Genomic DNA, 16565 nt, shown 5'->3' with positions numbered 1-16565 from the left:
TTGCATCATTTAATTGATAGTAGAAACCATTTCAAAATATTGAGCAGACAATATCTTCCAATGCCCAGAGTGAATTGACCATGTGACCTAAAATCAATAGGGGTCATCTACTCCTTATGCTGTACCAGTGTACCAAGTTTAGTGTCAATCAAGCAAATGATTCTTTTAAGATGTAGGAGACAGTATATTACTATGTCCAGTTTGACCCTTGACCTTTCACCATGTGACCTCAAAATCAATAGGGGTCATTTCCTGAAGATGTACCAGTGTACCAAGTTCGATGTCTGTCAAGCAAAGGGTTCTCAAGATATTGAGCGGACAGTATATTACTATGTCCAGTTTGACCTGTGACAATGTGACCTCAAAATCAATAGGGGTCATCTTCTCCTGAAGATGTACCAATTTAATGTTTGATATTGAGCGGACAGTTTCTTCCTATGTCCAGAGTAGATTGACCCTTGAACTTTTGACCTGAAAAACAATAGGGGTCCTCTTCTACTCATAACCAACCCACACATGAAATATCATTACAATCAAGTGAATGGTTCTCAAGATATTGAGTGGACAACATGTGGTCTACCGACCGACATGTGTACTAAAAGTCAGTATATCTAAAATTGAACACAATAAGAGCTTGTGCAATTCGGTGTGTATAATGATGGATGACTAGAGAACATTCGATACATTTTTCTCACTGCAACCATCAATTAACATCTTGCTTCAAGGCCAGAGGTGCTAAAATATAATTGCAATCCGATTAAAATCAGATCCTTTGATCCACTCGTGTAGATCACTACACGAAGAGCAATCTTCATGAGCGGATCAAAGGATTTGATTTTAATCAAATGGGTCTTGGCTGTATCTGCAACATGTAGGTCAAATTTTATACAACCACATGATTTTCTGATTGTGAAAAGAAAAGCAAATTCTCTTATTTGTATTTGCATATTTCATTGCCAAATACACCATAGGTACATGTATATTTCATTTTAAAACATGTACATCCTCGCATACTGGAAATACAGTCTTTCAGCAACACACATCCCTACAATTTATACCAATGTACATGTATGATAGACAAAAGTTAGTAAAAATTATTACAAACAGGACAAAGTCATTCAAATTGATGATAATGACTAATCATTCCAGTTTTGGTGAAAAAATATTCTCTATCAAAATGATAAAATGTTTGTGAGATTTGTGACATTACCAAATTTGGATTTAAAAATGAGCAAACAACCCAAAACCATCACACAATTTTTTTTAACTAAACTGTAAATTTTAACAATTGGCAGTGACAGAAAACTATGAACAAACAAATTTACGCATTCCAAATAAAATGAACATGTAAAGTACTTCATGATACACGGTCACACTTTATGAATAAACCTTTGATAAATACATTGTGGATAAAAGGCCTTTACAGTAAAACCATTCCACCAAAACTTAACAAACGGGAATGAAATCATATCCTGAATTTTACAACACATATAAACTAATTTGCATAAATATAAAAAAAATCATGTTACACTACATGTTCATATACAAAATTCAGGTATTTTTAAGGAAATTAAAAAAAAGAAGTTTGATGAATTACATTCTAATTTTTTTTATTAATGGAGAAGTTGATTTTGAAATGCACATGATTTTTTTGCAAGAGTAAAGTCATGATGTAGGACTGGTATGACATGTAAAAATGAAATTATTTGTATGAATACCAGATAAAACTATGAGATCACAAGTAAATCAGCTATACAACATCACAAAGTGATACACATTTGTCAGTAATCTCATGATCGTTTCCATTCATTTTAAATCCAAGGTTTCTGTTTCCATTCATTTATAGTAAATCCAATGTTTCCGTTTCCACTCCTCATTTATTCTAAATCCATGGTTTCTGCATCCATAAGATCTTCCGCGTATGATCTCGTTCTGAAAAAAATTCAAACACATTTTACATAACCCAAAAATTTCCTTTATGCAACTGTACATACTCAAAACTTGTTGAATATATCATAACAGAAATAAATAATTTGAAAATTGAAAATATTAAAGGGATAACAAGAAGCCCATGGGCCACATTGCTCACCAGAGTCACCCTGACCAATATTTAAAGATTTTCCCTTCATATTCGCATGCAAAACTTTGATCCCTATTGTGGCCCCAAACTACCCCCCAGGGGCCATGATTTTTACAAATTTGAATCTGCACTATGTCAGGAAGCTTTCATGTAAATGTAAACTTCTATGGCCCAAAGGTTCTTCAGAAGGTTTTTAATGATTTTCCCTATATATTTGTATGTAAAACTTTGATCCCCTATTGTGGCCCCATCCTACAACCAGGGGCCATAATTTGAACATACTTGAATCTGCACTATGTCAGGAAGCTTTCATTTAAATGTTTTCAACTTTTCAGGCCCAGTGTTTCTTGAGAAGAAGATTTTTATTAAATGACTCCACTCTATTTTTGCATTTTTGTGATTATCTCCCCTTTGAAGGGGGCATGGCACTTCATTTGAACAAACTTGAAAGCCCTTCACAAAAAAATGGTTTTTGTCAAGTTTGGTTGAAATTGACCCAGTGGTTCTGGAGAAGGAAGTCGAAAATGTGAAAAGGATACAGACAGACAGACAACAGGTGATCAGAAAAGCTCACTTGAGGAAGTTTTGCTCAATTAAAATGAGTCCAAACAACTCATTGTCTGTAAAAGAAAAACAATTTTATGCACTTATTTCAGAATTCAAAATGATTATAATCTTCAAATTTTTACTTCATGGACAAAAATTCAATCTGTTACCGTATATGAATTGGCTCCTAGGGTTACTTTTGGTGAACATGCATTCATTTCAAAGTTGAAAAATATCATTCAAACATCCTTTTTATTATAATAGAAAGCAATAAGATGATTTGGGGTGAGAGAACAATCGCCAAAATGAGCTAATACATGTACTATCACTTTAATTTCTTTTATATCAGTGGTCTGCAACTTGGAAAATCCAGATTCAATCCTTGATCAAACCATAGACGTTTATTATTGGTAGTGACTTCATCTAGCAAGCACCCAGCACTAAAAGCCCAAAGTCATGGACCTTTGCAGTATGACATTAAAAATGAATGTCCCATGTCACCACAGGCATTGACACAATAAAGCACTCACTATCACAGCTTTAAGCACATTGCAAAAGAAAATTTTTATGGCATTTAATCATGATGTCCCTATAGAAGTGAAAATTTCTCAAATGGGACATAAAATAGTAAGACACACATGGCAAGTGTACATGCCTCTGTTTTCAATGTACTGTGGAAATGTTATATTATGTGGGTGCCCAAATACCATACTACGAATACATGAAATATGCAATTTATACAATGTTTCATTTACAGAAATCATATCAATGAAATTACACCTCTACAAAACAGCAAAATCTCCACATTCCACGAAAATTGCCCCTCACAAATTGAAATGATTCCACAGTATTTACTGTATTTATTTTAGTAGGCTGAGAAATCCAGTATGGAGCTGTTGTCTTACAAAAATTGATATTCAGTGTGTGCCCTGCTTTGTTGTACTTACAATGGTGATGTTAAGAGAGTGTTGCTATCCTGGTCAGACATAGCTATAACTGTTGACCCCTCTTCTAAGTTATTCATAGGGGATTCCTGACTGAGTGGTTTCCTATCTCTCAGGTCTGCTGGTCTGCCTAATGGAGGCTTCCATAGCACCACCTCCATACAGGGTTTGTTTCTGTATAAAACAAAATTATTGTTAAATCCATACCACGTACGTACTGTACAACAAAACAATTCAAGACAACCTGGAATAAAGTCAGTTCAGATTTAATTGCTACAAGCCTTCTTTAAAACTGCAAAGTTGCCCATTTGCAAACCAGAGTTTCTCTCTACTATTGTAGCCTATTTTACACGTCAAATATAGCATTTCTTTTTTTTTTTTAATAACAATTTTACAGTTATGAGCATTCCTATCAGTCATACATTGTGCATCATAAAGCTTTCACAGACAGCTACACTGGCAAATCACTTTAATTGGTGGCATTATTGTCTGAAAAGTGCACAAAACTTTAATAAATACTTACAAGTCCTGTAAAATTCTCTTTGGCAATAAGGGCTCTGGGTCAAATATACTGGCGGCTACTTGATCTGGTAAATTTATTTTCAGTCGAAGCTTGGGTTTTCCTTTGTCTTTCCCTCCCTTTTCCCTGTCTATGCTTTCAGAAACATCCTCTTCAAGTCTACAATGCCAATTATGTGTCAGTTTAGTCTGTGTACATCTTTTGGAGCAATTTGAACTTATGCACTTCTCCCATGTATGATAATGCATAGAGATTTCCATAATTTTAGCACAACTATAAATTAGCATGTTTGCTTCATAGACAAAATATAATTTCTGCTAAAATAATTAGGCATACAGAAGTGTATTTTAATGTATTGAAACAGAAAAACATTGGTTTTTGGAATAAAATTTGATTGAGAGATGCCTCGCATGATTCAAAATGATTGTTGTTGGAATCTTAAATACTATTCAAGTTATTTTTATCGAATCTTAAATGCTGATACATAATGGTGATGTCCAGTGGGAATCTGGTTAGAATAGGTCCTCAGTAACCCCTTGCTTGTCGTGAGAGGTGACTAAATTGGGCGGTCCTTCGAATGTTTCCGCCAAAAATCGAGGCCCCGTGTCGCAGCAGGTGTAGCACAATAAAGATTCCTCCCTGTTCAAAGGCCATAAGTACCGTGTATAGGCCTAAATTTTGCAGCCCTTCACCAGAAATGGTGACGTCTCCATATGAGTGAAAAATTCTCGAGGGGGGCGTTAAACATTTATACAATCAATCAATCATAATGGTGACATCTATTCAACTGAATCAAGATCACAAACTATCTTGAACAGTTTCTTTAAATGCGAAATGTGACAGAAGGCAGACATGACGAACACTATAAAAATGAACGAAACACATTAGTCAGGTAAATCCTAGAAAGACAAACTTGGTAGAACCTGTCATACAGTGTGCCGATTTTATAGCCTGGTTCCCTGTACCACGGAGCATAGCAGCAACAGTGAACCAGGCTAGCCAACTGTATTACAGGCATTGGACAGAATTCAAACCCACCACCATGAGAAGTGAACTGTTATAAAGAACTGTTATAAAGAAAACTCTTATATCCCAAAGAAAGACAACTCTTCTACCGCCAAGAACATGTTATTTCTTCTCAAATACTGAAGATTTTAAGGTACCTTTTCTCAAGTTCTCTTAGCCGCTGTAGATCTCCTGCTTCCTTACAGTATGGGGTGTCCATGTTACTGGACAAAACAATGTCAGGCAAGAGTTGAAAAGGAGAAACAGAGGAAGAATTGGTGGAACTGATGTTCAAATTCTTCATCTTCGCAGCCATTTTTTCTTCGGTTAGAAAAATTTTATTTTCTGGCGAACATTCTCTGAAATTTAAAAATGAAATCAGTAATGATGACTTTTCAGTTCAGTGAAATTGCTCTCTTGGAACATCACAGTCTTCAATATAAAAACCTGATACCATGAAGAAAAACTTACTCAATATCCTCTGATGCATGGCGTTTATTTCTCCTGAGTGAACCACTGCACGATGGTCTGGAACTTGTTCTGAACAAAGAGAAACAATGTGAGAAGGTATGTACATGTACTATATTTATCATATTTGGTAATCCCATCCCCACCCCCAAAGTTGTTTACTGTACATTGTACATGTGCTTGTATATATCTTGTGAATCATTATGAAATCTTAACTGTCAGAGGAATCTATGTCCACCAACTCAAGTACGGCAATACTTACACCATGTGGTAACTTTGTGATACCATCGATTTCCCTGTGAAGGAGACACTTGATGACACCTTGCCATACTCCTGGTCAGTCCATGGCATGTAATTCGGTACTGTGTGCTGCCAGGACACCCCCATTCCTGGCACCACTTGTCGAGGATTCATGTAAGTCATGGTGTTTGTATAAAGGTTTGTTTGAGTAAAGCCTGAAAGACAAAATACTTTACTTATTCTCTTCTTGCTTATAATGTTGGTGCAATAATTATTACTGATTTTCTGAAAATTATCAGGTGAAAAATCAAAGTCAGATGCAGTAACTGTAAGTATTTATAGAGGGAGTATTCTGGATTCTTTGTTGAATTTAAGAGCAGTACTAGACTCTTGGATTTTGAAAAGATTAAATCTCCAAAATTAAGACATTAAAATACCCATAATGGACATTATGTGTCAGTAAATTTATGCTGAATAATCATGTTTGATAATTATTAAATTAACTCAAATTGTTATTAAAACTACATCCAATGAACTTCCTCTAATTGAAATAATGACCATTCAAATTTATAGTAATTTTCTTTCTCTTTTTTTTTTTTAGGGTGGGAGGGATGTTATTGTACATCTACTGGTATTCATGAAACTCTCGTATGTATGACCTTAAGAAATATATCTACCATTGTTTGTAGCAGCAAATTGATTAGACTATTGTTACACATTTCAAAATCAGTTCAGAATCTACTTACAAATCAACCACTTATAAACCAATTACAATAATAGTAATATATTGTTATTCAACAAGGTGTGCACAAACATTCAGAGATGGGGCGATTACATTGTAAATGTAATTGATTATGATTACGATTACTTTGAAAATCTATGATTACGATTACACATATTTTGAAAGTAATTGATTACAATTACGATTACTGTGAAAAGTAATCATGATTACATGCTTTTGAACAAGAAAAACAACAAATATTTACTGGTTTTATTAATAAGATACATTTATATATTTATGTAAAGTCTTTGTCATAAATATTTATAGTGAAAGGTAGATCTACTCAGATGAACTGCTTAATCTTCAAAGGATTTTTCCATAGTGATCTATGTTTGAAGTATTAGTATACACAAATCCACAGAAAAGATGAAAGATGCTAATTAACAATAGAGCACAGTATGGTGAACTACTAATTAGGAGTGAGCTCATACTCATTAAGTAACAATAGATCAATGAGATGTACAGTAAATGATACAGGGTATACTAGTTCAGATTATTAAGTTTAATTTAAACAGATTTAGACCTTAGTTGCTATTGAATACATGCAAATACTGTAAGTATAATATCATATAGATATGGATAAATCTTATGATGGCACACATAACATACATAAGCTCTAACTGTTATCTATTAAATAATTATTTTAATATAAATATAAAGTAATCATTGTAATCATTATTGTAATCATAAATTACGATTACTTTGCCAAAGTAATTGATTACGATTACGATTACTTTGCTTTAAAAACAAATCTAATCAAATACGATTACTTAAAAAAATGTAATCGATTGTAATCAATTACGATTACTGATTACGATTACCCCATCTCTGCAAACATTGCCCAACATATGACTATAATGAGAGCAAGAAAGTGACTAGGATCTAGCATACATGTATTTCATCTATCTCACATCACAATTTCCTTGATATACATGTATCAGTAGCATCCCACATCAGTTAGGTTCCGTAAGTGCCGTCCAGTTATTTTACTTTATTTCGAACTGTAAACATTTGTTACCGTCATGTGTAAGAGAGCTAAACGAACACCATGAACTGTAAACATTTGTTACTGTCATGTGTAAGAGAGCTAAACAAACCCCATAGATTGTGCTACCTCATGAGATATTCTGCATTCACAACTATGGTGGTCGAGCTTAAAATTCTTTTAATATTGACAATACATATACTTTATCATAGTGAGCCAGCGCAGAGCACTGGTTCGTACTGCAAATTCTAATGACTAAAGCGTGCAAACAAAATACAAGCTAAATCTGAACCTATAACAAGAAAAAATTTTTGTCACCAATCCCAAAGTCCCTTGTCAAAAATGGTGGAGATCTCACAAAGTCACCAATCTAGTGGTCTCCTAGCTCCAAAATTCAGTGCACTATTAGGCCTAATGTTTAACAATGTACAATGTTGATCAATAGCAGGGTAAGACGATGTGTGATGTTATGTCTACGTTTTGATGTACATCATAATACGACTGTGATAGTGGTGGATCTAATTCAGGGAGTTCATTTATGGCAACAAAAGCTAAAAACAATGTTTTTTCCCCCTGCTCAATTCCTTGGCATGTTCGATAATGCAAACGATGATATCCCCCTATATGATAACCAACTATGCCACTTACTATTCACGACTGAAAATTCATTAATTAATTCTAGGCAGGGTTGGGCGGTTAAAACCGACCCCGGTTTATAACCGTCCCAGTCAATACTCCCCAAGTGGTCAATTGTGATTTAAACTGTCCATTTTCCTATTTTTGTACATTTCTTGCAAAGATAAATTAAATCTTTTCATTATATGGATCAATTGTTGATTAATATTTTTCATTAGATAATCAAATGTAATTTCATAAGTTTAATATATTTGGTTTGCTAAAACTGACCGAAATATCTTCAGTACCTACCAGAGGGTCACAGTTCTATAGCATAGCTTGACAATTGGAGAGACCTGTTAATACATGTACCTGGACAGATTAAGAATAAAAGGTAGCTGGATATTACCTGAGTTATTGTTATGAAAACATCACCAACCCTCAACCCTCAAATGTTTATTTAACAGTTAAAATGAAGATTTGAAACAAGAGGTAGTTCTTGTTAAACTAAGGAATTTGAACAGAAACTTTTACATCTTCCCCAATTTAACAAAGTCACTTGTACATTATTTATTTAATATTATATTACAAACTGATAGTGCATGTTATGAATTACCGTATTTACCATAATGGCCAGTTAAACATTTAAAATAAATAATAGACTATAATGACCAAATAATTTTCAATCGACCAGTATTGACCAGTTTCACCACTGGCGTGGTCAATACTCATATTGACTACTTTTTTGCCAACCCTGATTCCAGACTTGTGAATAAATCTTAATGTATCCCAACAACAGGGGCACTCAAATATGTTGCCATTTTTCAATAATTATATGCTGAAATATTTATCATAATGTGTTAAAACTAGGATTCTGTACAACATTATAAATATTGTTCTAATTTCTTCTTCTAAATCATTCCATGGATTATTTAATTATAAAACTCTGGGATAAAGTTAAATAGACTGTTTTTAATCCCATTTATATACTGAGTATTTGGTAAATAGATATTGTTTAAATTGCTGATCAAAGCATGAACATTACAAAATATGTATGTAGCTGTGCTTGCTCAAACGGTAGCACCATCAGCATATTATGGGTTCAGATACATGAGTAGAAAAAGCATCTATAGACTCCCATTTTTTATATTTCAAAATAATTTTGCTTTCCACGACACAAGTACAGTGAGTAAATTAAATCTATTTTGCAAATCATTTTGAAATCCATGAATTTTTGCGATTAAACCAACTCTGACACATACATCTTAAAATGACTAAAATAAGATTGCCATATATCTCATGAATATTCATTGCAGAGCAAATTGAAGTTAATCTATTTTACAATGCATAAATCAGGATTACAAACCTGCAGTAAGTTGATTTGCTGACGTAGGAACAGCAAAGGTAAAATTGCCAGGGTAGTTGCATGCTCCTGCGTTAGTCTGCATTGGCGGGTAGTTGATGATGTCGGGTTGGTGACCAAACTGGCCAATGTCTGGGATGTAGTTATTGTTTGCGTAAATACCAATATCAGGATTGATCATATTTGACAATGTTCTCTAACCGCAAAACTGCATTCTAATCCAAGGTTTACATCTGTAAATTCAGATTGAAATCAAACTTCGTTAACGCTTTTCGATCAGGTAAAATCTATTGTACAAATACATGTCAAAAATTGAATATATATACATGTTAAATTTAGTACCAGAATTTTCCACATTTTTCTAGATTGAGCAGCTGATCGAGAGAGAAAAACGCCGAGAATACACACATTTAACTTACAATATATCCAAACTTAAACCATCATAAAGGAATATGGGCTTGACTTACTTACTTATATACATCTATTCGCATTACAAGTAAGCATACTATATCACAGAGGTCCCTGTGATTATATTAACTAAAAATGTCGTCTCAAAATCTTGAACTTGTACACAACAAAGCAAAGCGAGAGAACCGGAAGTTACAGCTCTGATTTGGTTTACGGTAGTCGTACTATTGTTTATTATACGATAAGGGTAAGAAATATGTAAAATCAATAATAAAAATAATAAAATAATGTTGTTGTAGAGTTATGTATTTTTTTACCTAAGTAACTTTATATATCCTCAGACAACAGTTCACGACACATGCCAGAAATGAAATCGCGGGAAAATGCTTCTTTCACTTTCACTTTTTAACAATGCAAAAATGACAGATTCAGATTGAAAATGTGGTTATTAAAATCTTTATCAGGGCCAGGTAACATACTTTTCAAATAGTATCTTATTATACATATGGACTAAAGAATCTTAGATAAATCGGCAAACTTTTTTCAATATTTTGGGGTGTTTTAAGTTGTTATGGCTGTAGTGTATATATATATATATATATACGGTGTGACCGTTGGACTGAGCGAAGCATGATATGGTCATTGGCGTGCTCCAAGTGATAGTCATAATTCTGTTCAGTACGGTAAATTACAATTCATTTAAAAATATGTATTATTTATGAAATTCCCCTTGCGCTAAACGCCCAGTATCAAGGGGGGGGGGGGGGGGGGGGTATCTATGAGGATAATTACAGGATCCGCCTATTCCTTTAACGCGGAGAATATAGCACCAGCCGACGTAAACCGTGCATAGTGACGTCAGATGTAGCCTCGACTTTTTTCTTCGTCTTTCAAACCAAACAATTACAAACAAGAATTCATTTCAAAATATATATTATTTATGAAATTTTCCTTGCACTTAACGCCCAATAACATCTAAATATTAAAGGAGGATATACGAGGATAACAGTTCTACAGGATCCGCCTATTCATTTAAAGCGGGAAATATAACGCCAGCCGACGTAAATCATGCATTATGACGTCACATTTAGCCTCGACATTTTTCTCTTTCAAATCAAACAATTATAAACAACAATATACCCCGTTTGCAATTTAAAAGACAGTTAAAACAAAACAAAATTAACCAATAAATTCAAAGTGGTAAAAAATAAGCGTAAATATATCGTATATTTTTATTTAAAGAAACTCATGAACTCGTTCATCTATTTAGTCGTATTACTAGACTGTAACAATAATAATCACACCATTCATTTTTAACAAACTGGGTGTTTGAATTACAAATTGCACATTAGTCTTGTATTATTGACATTCAAAATTAAAACACGAATAACTGTAGAAGCAACTAATGAACAAAGCATAATGGCGGCGCCCATATGGATCACAAAATTTTCAGTGAACGTATATAAAGATTATCTGTATTCATTTGCAGATTTTCTCATTTTTTATTTTACATATATGTGTTACCTTTAGAGCCTTGCTTCGCAGACGGGCCTTTGGCCCATCCGAGCTTTACTCGGTAATATGTTGACGGTGCTACCGTTTGAGCGAGCACAGCTTCATGTTTAGTTTTCTCCCAGGGTTTTATATTAAAAATCATTAAAACATGTATACATTAATGTGATTGAAATATTTATATGCTATATATACATTTCATTTCTGCTGCCATCACTGACGCGCGAAATGTTTTGAACTGTAACTGTGCTCTCAGCAGTCGACTGCTTCTACTTTCCTTTTTTCTACTCTCAGTCTTTTCAAGTTACTAATTGTAGGATAAAAATGCCCAAACCTTTCAAGTTTGTAAAACTGTAAATAGCACTGCCTTGGAACATAAAACACAATTCAATATAATGATAATTTTAAATAAATCGATAAATTCAACTATTGGGCATGTATATAGGCCTATATGTGCGGATCACACACCCCCCCCACCCACCACGTACACCACCACCATGTACACCACCACCACCATGTGCTCCTATCTGATTTTAAAAAAATGAAATTCATATGATAATCCCCTTGTACATGTAGCAATGGTATGTTCCAAAAGAGAAAATTAGAATTTTTTTTTTTTTACAATATTGTACATAATCCTAGTTGTAACACAATGATGAAATATTTCAGCATTCACATATAATTATTGAATAAAATTGCAACATATTTAAGCACCTTTCCACTGTTGTGAGAATACATTAAGATGAATTCACAAAACTAGAATTAATTTAATGATTTTTCAGTCGTTAATATAGCAAGTGGCATGGTTGGTTATCAGGAGGGGTGGGGTTGGTGTCATCGTGGTTTGCATTACCGGACATGTTAAAAGGAAATGGATTCAAACACTCAATATTTTTAGTCACGAAAAAAAAATTTTTAAAAATGTTTTCAATTCGACCGAATTCCATTGATTGTTTGTAATTCTTTAAATAGCACTAATTCAGTACCTGTGCTCCCTCACATATTCTAACAATTTAACCTTTTGTCTTGTTAGAATAATGAATGAATTCCTATTGAGAATTTAGTATTTTAATCAGATTTGTGGTTTGCTGTCGATTATACACAGTTTGTATTCGATGCCATATTGCGTACTATGCCTAATGTTTACGTATTATCAATATTGTTGCGGTAGTATGACTTTTACAAATGTAAATAACAAGTACGTATTTAGATCTGCCTCTGTCAGTCTTATTATGACGTACGTCAAAATGTAGACATGATGTCACATATCATCTTTGCATGCCTTTCATAAACATTGCACTTCGTTAAACATTTCGCCGAAATAGTGCACTGAATTTTGGAGCTAGGAGACCACAAGATTAGGATGATAATCCACATAAGTTCACAATCATATTCCAAGGTGTGACTTTGCGATATCGCAGCCATTTTTGACAAGGGACTTCTGGGATTGGCGTTAAAAAATTTTCCTTGTTAGAGGTTTAGATTTAGCTCGGATTATTTCCCGCGTTCTAATCATTAGAGCTCGCAGTACGCGCTGGCTCGCTATCAACATGATGTAGATGTAGGACAGAAAGTCACAGGATAAAATTGACCATGGACAAATGTCACAATTAGAAATTTTATGAAAGTAGAACAAAATGCTACAGGACAAAAAGTCACAGTTTATTAGAAAATAATGATTTTTATATGCATTTGAAGGGGAAAAATCTGTTCTTTTGTTTAAGGTAGCTCGACACTACACTTAAGGTGGTGATTGCATGGGTCATTGAAAATTATTGAATCTATGATTTTTTAAATTTTTAGGTCACCTGAATGAATTCAGGTGACCTATTGCTATCTGTTTTTGTCCGTCGTCGTGCGTTGTGCATTAACATTTGAACATTTTCAGCTTCTTCTCTGAAACCCCTGAACCAATTTCAACCAATTTTGGCATATAGCATCTGTGGGTGGAGGGGAACAAAAATTGTGAAATTCGTGGTCCCTGCCCCCCTGGGGCCTGAGGGGTGGGGCAAAAACCATCAAAATGAGTGTAATTTTAAAAAATCTTCTTCTTTACTCCTGGACATCAAGAAGCCAAACTGTGGGCATAATTATAATGAGCATTGAGCCCTCTACCAAAATTGTTAAATTCATGTCCCCTGGGGCAGGGGTTCTTGTGTTAGGGTGGGGCTCTATTGGTCATATAGTGAAAGTGTAGAAATTCTTTGAAAATCTTCTTCTCTGTCTCTGGGTATTAAGTAGACAAACTAATAGCATGGTAATGATGAGCAAGGATGCCTCTTTATACCCCCCGCAACAAGTTGTGGGGGGGTATACTGGAATCGGGTTGTCCGTCTGTCCGTCCGTCTGTAGACGCAATGGTTTCTGGGCTCTAAAGCATTATCCTTTCCACCTACCGTCACCATATCATATATATGGACTACCCATGGGATGAAGATGTTCCCTATCGATTTTGGGGTCAAAAGGTCAAAGGTCAAGCACACTGGACATTGAAGTAGCAATATGGTTTCCGGGCTCTAAAGTGTTATCCTGTCCACCTACAGTCACCATATCATACATATGGACTACCCATAGGATGAAGATGTTCCCTATCGATTTTGGGGTCAAAAGGTCAAAGGTCAAGCACACTGGACATCAAAGTAGCAATATGGTTTCCGGGCTCTAAAGTGTTATCCTTTCCACCTACAGTCACCATATCAAACATATGGACTACCCATGGGATGAAGATGTTCCCTATCGATTTTGGGGTCAAAAGGTCAAAGGTCAAGCGCACTGGACATTGAAGTAGCAATATGGTTTCCAGGCTCTAAAGCATTATCCTTTCCACCTACAGTCACCATATCATATATATGGACTACCCATGGGATGAAGATGATCCCTATCGATTTTGAGGTCAAAGGTCACGTGCACTGGACATTGAAGTAGCAATATGGTTTCCGGGCTCTAAAGCGTTATCCTTTCCACCTACAGTCACCATATCATACATATGGACTACCCATGGGATGAAGATGTTCCCTATCGATTTTGGGGTCAAAAGGTCAAAGGTCATGCGCACTGGACATCGAAGTAGCAACACTCAGAAAAGAGGTAGTTTATACCTATTACCAACACCCTTTGGGAGATTGGGGTAAGCGGGGGGTATTCTTAGTGAGCATTGCTCACAGTACCTCTTGTTAAAAATTGTGAAATTCATGGCCCCTGGATCAGGGGTTCTGGTGCTAGGGTGGGGCTCTATAAGTCATATAGTGAAAATGCATTATTTCTTTGAAAATCTTCTTCTCTGTCCTTGGGTATTAAGTAGACAAACCAATAGCATGGTTATGATGAGCAAGGATGCCTCTTTCAAAATTGTGAAATTCATGGCCCCTGGGTCAGGGGTTCTGGTATTAGGGTGGGGCCCTATTGATCATATAGTGAAAATGCATTTTATTTCTTTGAAAATCTTCTCCTCTGCTGCTGGGTATTAAGTAGACAAACTAATAGTATGATAATGATGATCAAGGATGCTTCTTTCAAAACTGAAATTTATGGCCCCTGGGTCAGGGGTTCTGGTGCAAAGGCGGGGCTGACCACATAGCTATTCAATGTTTCTTCCATCCAAAAGTAAAATTCTTATATTTAAACACAAACCTAATTCAAACATTGGAAGGTTGTTACATGATACTCAGGTGACCTATAAGGCCCCTGGGCCTCTTGTTTACATATCTTGTAGTTGACAGTATCTGTAACTCATTATGGAAGTATCATATATGGTTTTCACGGAAATTGTGACACCACGGTTGTCATAGTAACCCCTCTTGTCGACTTTCTGTAATAAATGGTACCGGTGTTTCAGATGGTGTTTAAAAATGATACAAAAAGAGTAACCTTAATTGATATATGATTTGTATTAAGATGTCCATTTATTTTCATAAGAAGTAGTAGCACGACTCCTTATGAGCAATTGTGCAATTCACCAAAACAGACATATTTTCACCCCCTGAAAAATAAATGACCAATGAATACTTTTTATTTTTACATGTTTTAACATATGTTGATAGGAATTTTTCCTGAAAGTATCAATATTGGTTTTCAGGTTTACCATGGCGCTATGAGCACTATAGGTACACAACCCCCTCCCCTCCTTACATAAATGCTGTAGGTGATAATACGATAAATATGTATCTTACGTGTATTTATTTTAACTCGTGTTAAAACTATAAATATGTTTTGATGTTTACTATTGAATTAATTTCACATAGAATGATAGTACTGTTGCTTTTAAGATGTTTTTATTACGTTCTGTTTGAAATTACTTGTATATTCATGCTCTGTAAGTGTATGTTAAAAACACGGGAAATATACTTACACAGCCATTGTAAACTGCATTGTGACGTCGTATTACCTGCGACGTTTTTCTCTCTCTTTTCAAACCAAGCGATTATCAAAACAATGAAACTTTCTTTATTTTTTAAATTATATGAAATATTTAACTGAACTAATTGAGAAAAACATATTAACAGCAAGTGCTGTTTTCAAAATTCACACTTTTTTATTTCTCTTAGCATCCACGTTACATAGTAGACTCCCTCGATTTCCTGATGATCTCAAAGTGGACGATGAGAATATTTGTAGCAAAATAAAGTGTTTTAAATCTATGTATAGTGTACTTAGGAAAGATATGATTAAAAATTATCAATATTTTTGCTCAAAATGGCGCATTTATATAACCCGTGTTTCCTCGGCCTAACGGTTTCCCTCAAATATTATACATCCAGCATTTTAGATTTTCGTGCACAAACACTATATACATGTTATGAAATTTATAGCATTATATATTATAATTTTAATAGGCCTAGTGGTTTGTGAATTAAATTTACGTTTTGTAAGACTGAAAATAAGGGTTGGGGGGGGGGGGGGGATATGAATCATGGAGATGTAAACTTTAACTATTATTTAAAAGATAATTTTAAAAAACACAAGGGATTTTTCATTTGTATTTTATTTTACTTGTATATTTCTAAACATATTTTCACTTTATCCTGTGTCTGGTTATATCTGACAAGTCTTTGTTTCCATCGTCTGTCGTAATTACTGATGCTTAGCGCTTGACATATTC

General features: G+C 34.6%; 2 protein-coding genes across 5 annotated transcripts in view; one reads left to right on the top strand and one right to left on the bottom strand.

Moving 5' to 3' along the window:
* Positions 1 to 934: 934 nt before the first annotated feature.
* On the bottom strand, positions 935 to 10167 carry LOC125656140 (uncharacterized). Of its 4 annotated transcripts, none has more exons than XM_048886739.2 (8): positions 10019 to 10167; positions 9551 to 9780; positions 5826 to 6018; positions 5567 to 5635; positions 5254 to 5454; positions 4094 to 4249; positions 3574 to 3744; positions 935 to 1932 (listed from the first exon to the last, which is right to left on the bottom strand). In XM_048886739.2, the coding sequence occupies exons 2-8, from the start codon at positions 9726 to 9728 to the stop codon at positions 1878 to 1880; spliced, it is 1023 nt and encodes a 340-aa protein (XP_048742696.1). In that variant the 5' UTR covers positions 9729 to 9780; positions 10019 to 10167; the 3' UTR covers positions 935 to 1877. The 4 variants fall into 4 exon arrangements, with proteins under 4 accessions (XP_048742696.1, XP_048742691.1, XP_048742704.1 ...); XM_048886734.2 differs by having other exon boundaries at positions 9890 to 10157; XM_048886747.2 differs by having other exon boundaries at positions 9967 to 10157.
* Positions 10168 to 10315: 148 nt separating this feature from the next.
* The window catches only part of LOC125656923 (uncharacterized), an 81584-nt gene continuing 75334 nt past the window's right edge, over positions 10316 to 16565 (top strand). The window contains exon 1 of the mRNA XM_048887572.2: positions 10316 to 10425. Within this exon, the coding sequence (XP_048743529.2) occupies positions 10395 to 10425 (31 nt within the window). The 5' untranslated portion in view covers positions 10316 to 10394. The remainder of the gene's footprint in view (positions 10426 to 16565) is intronic.

The sequence above is a fragment of the Ostrea edulis genome, chromosome 1, assembly GCF_947568905.1.
Source record: "Ostrea edulis chromosome 1, xbOstEdul1.1, whole genome shotgun sequence".
NCBI classification, from domain to species: domain Eukaryota; kingdom Metazoa; phylum Mollusca; class Bivalvia; order Ostreida; family Ostreidae; genus Ostrea; species Ostrea edulis.
The sequence above is the reverse complement of the archived record's forward strand: the minus strand, read 5'-3'. Positions and strand labels throughout refer to the sequence as shown.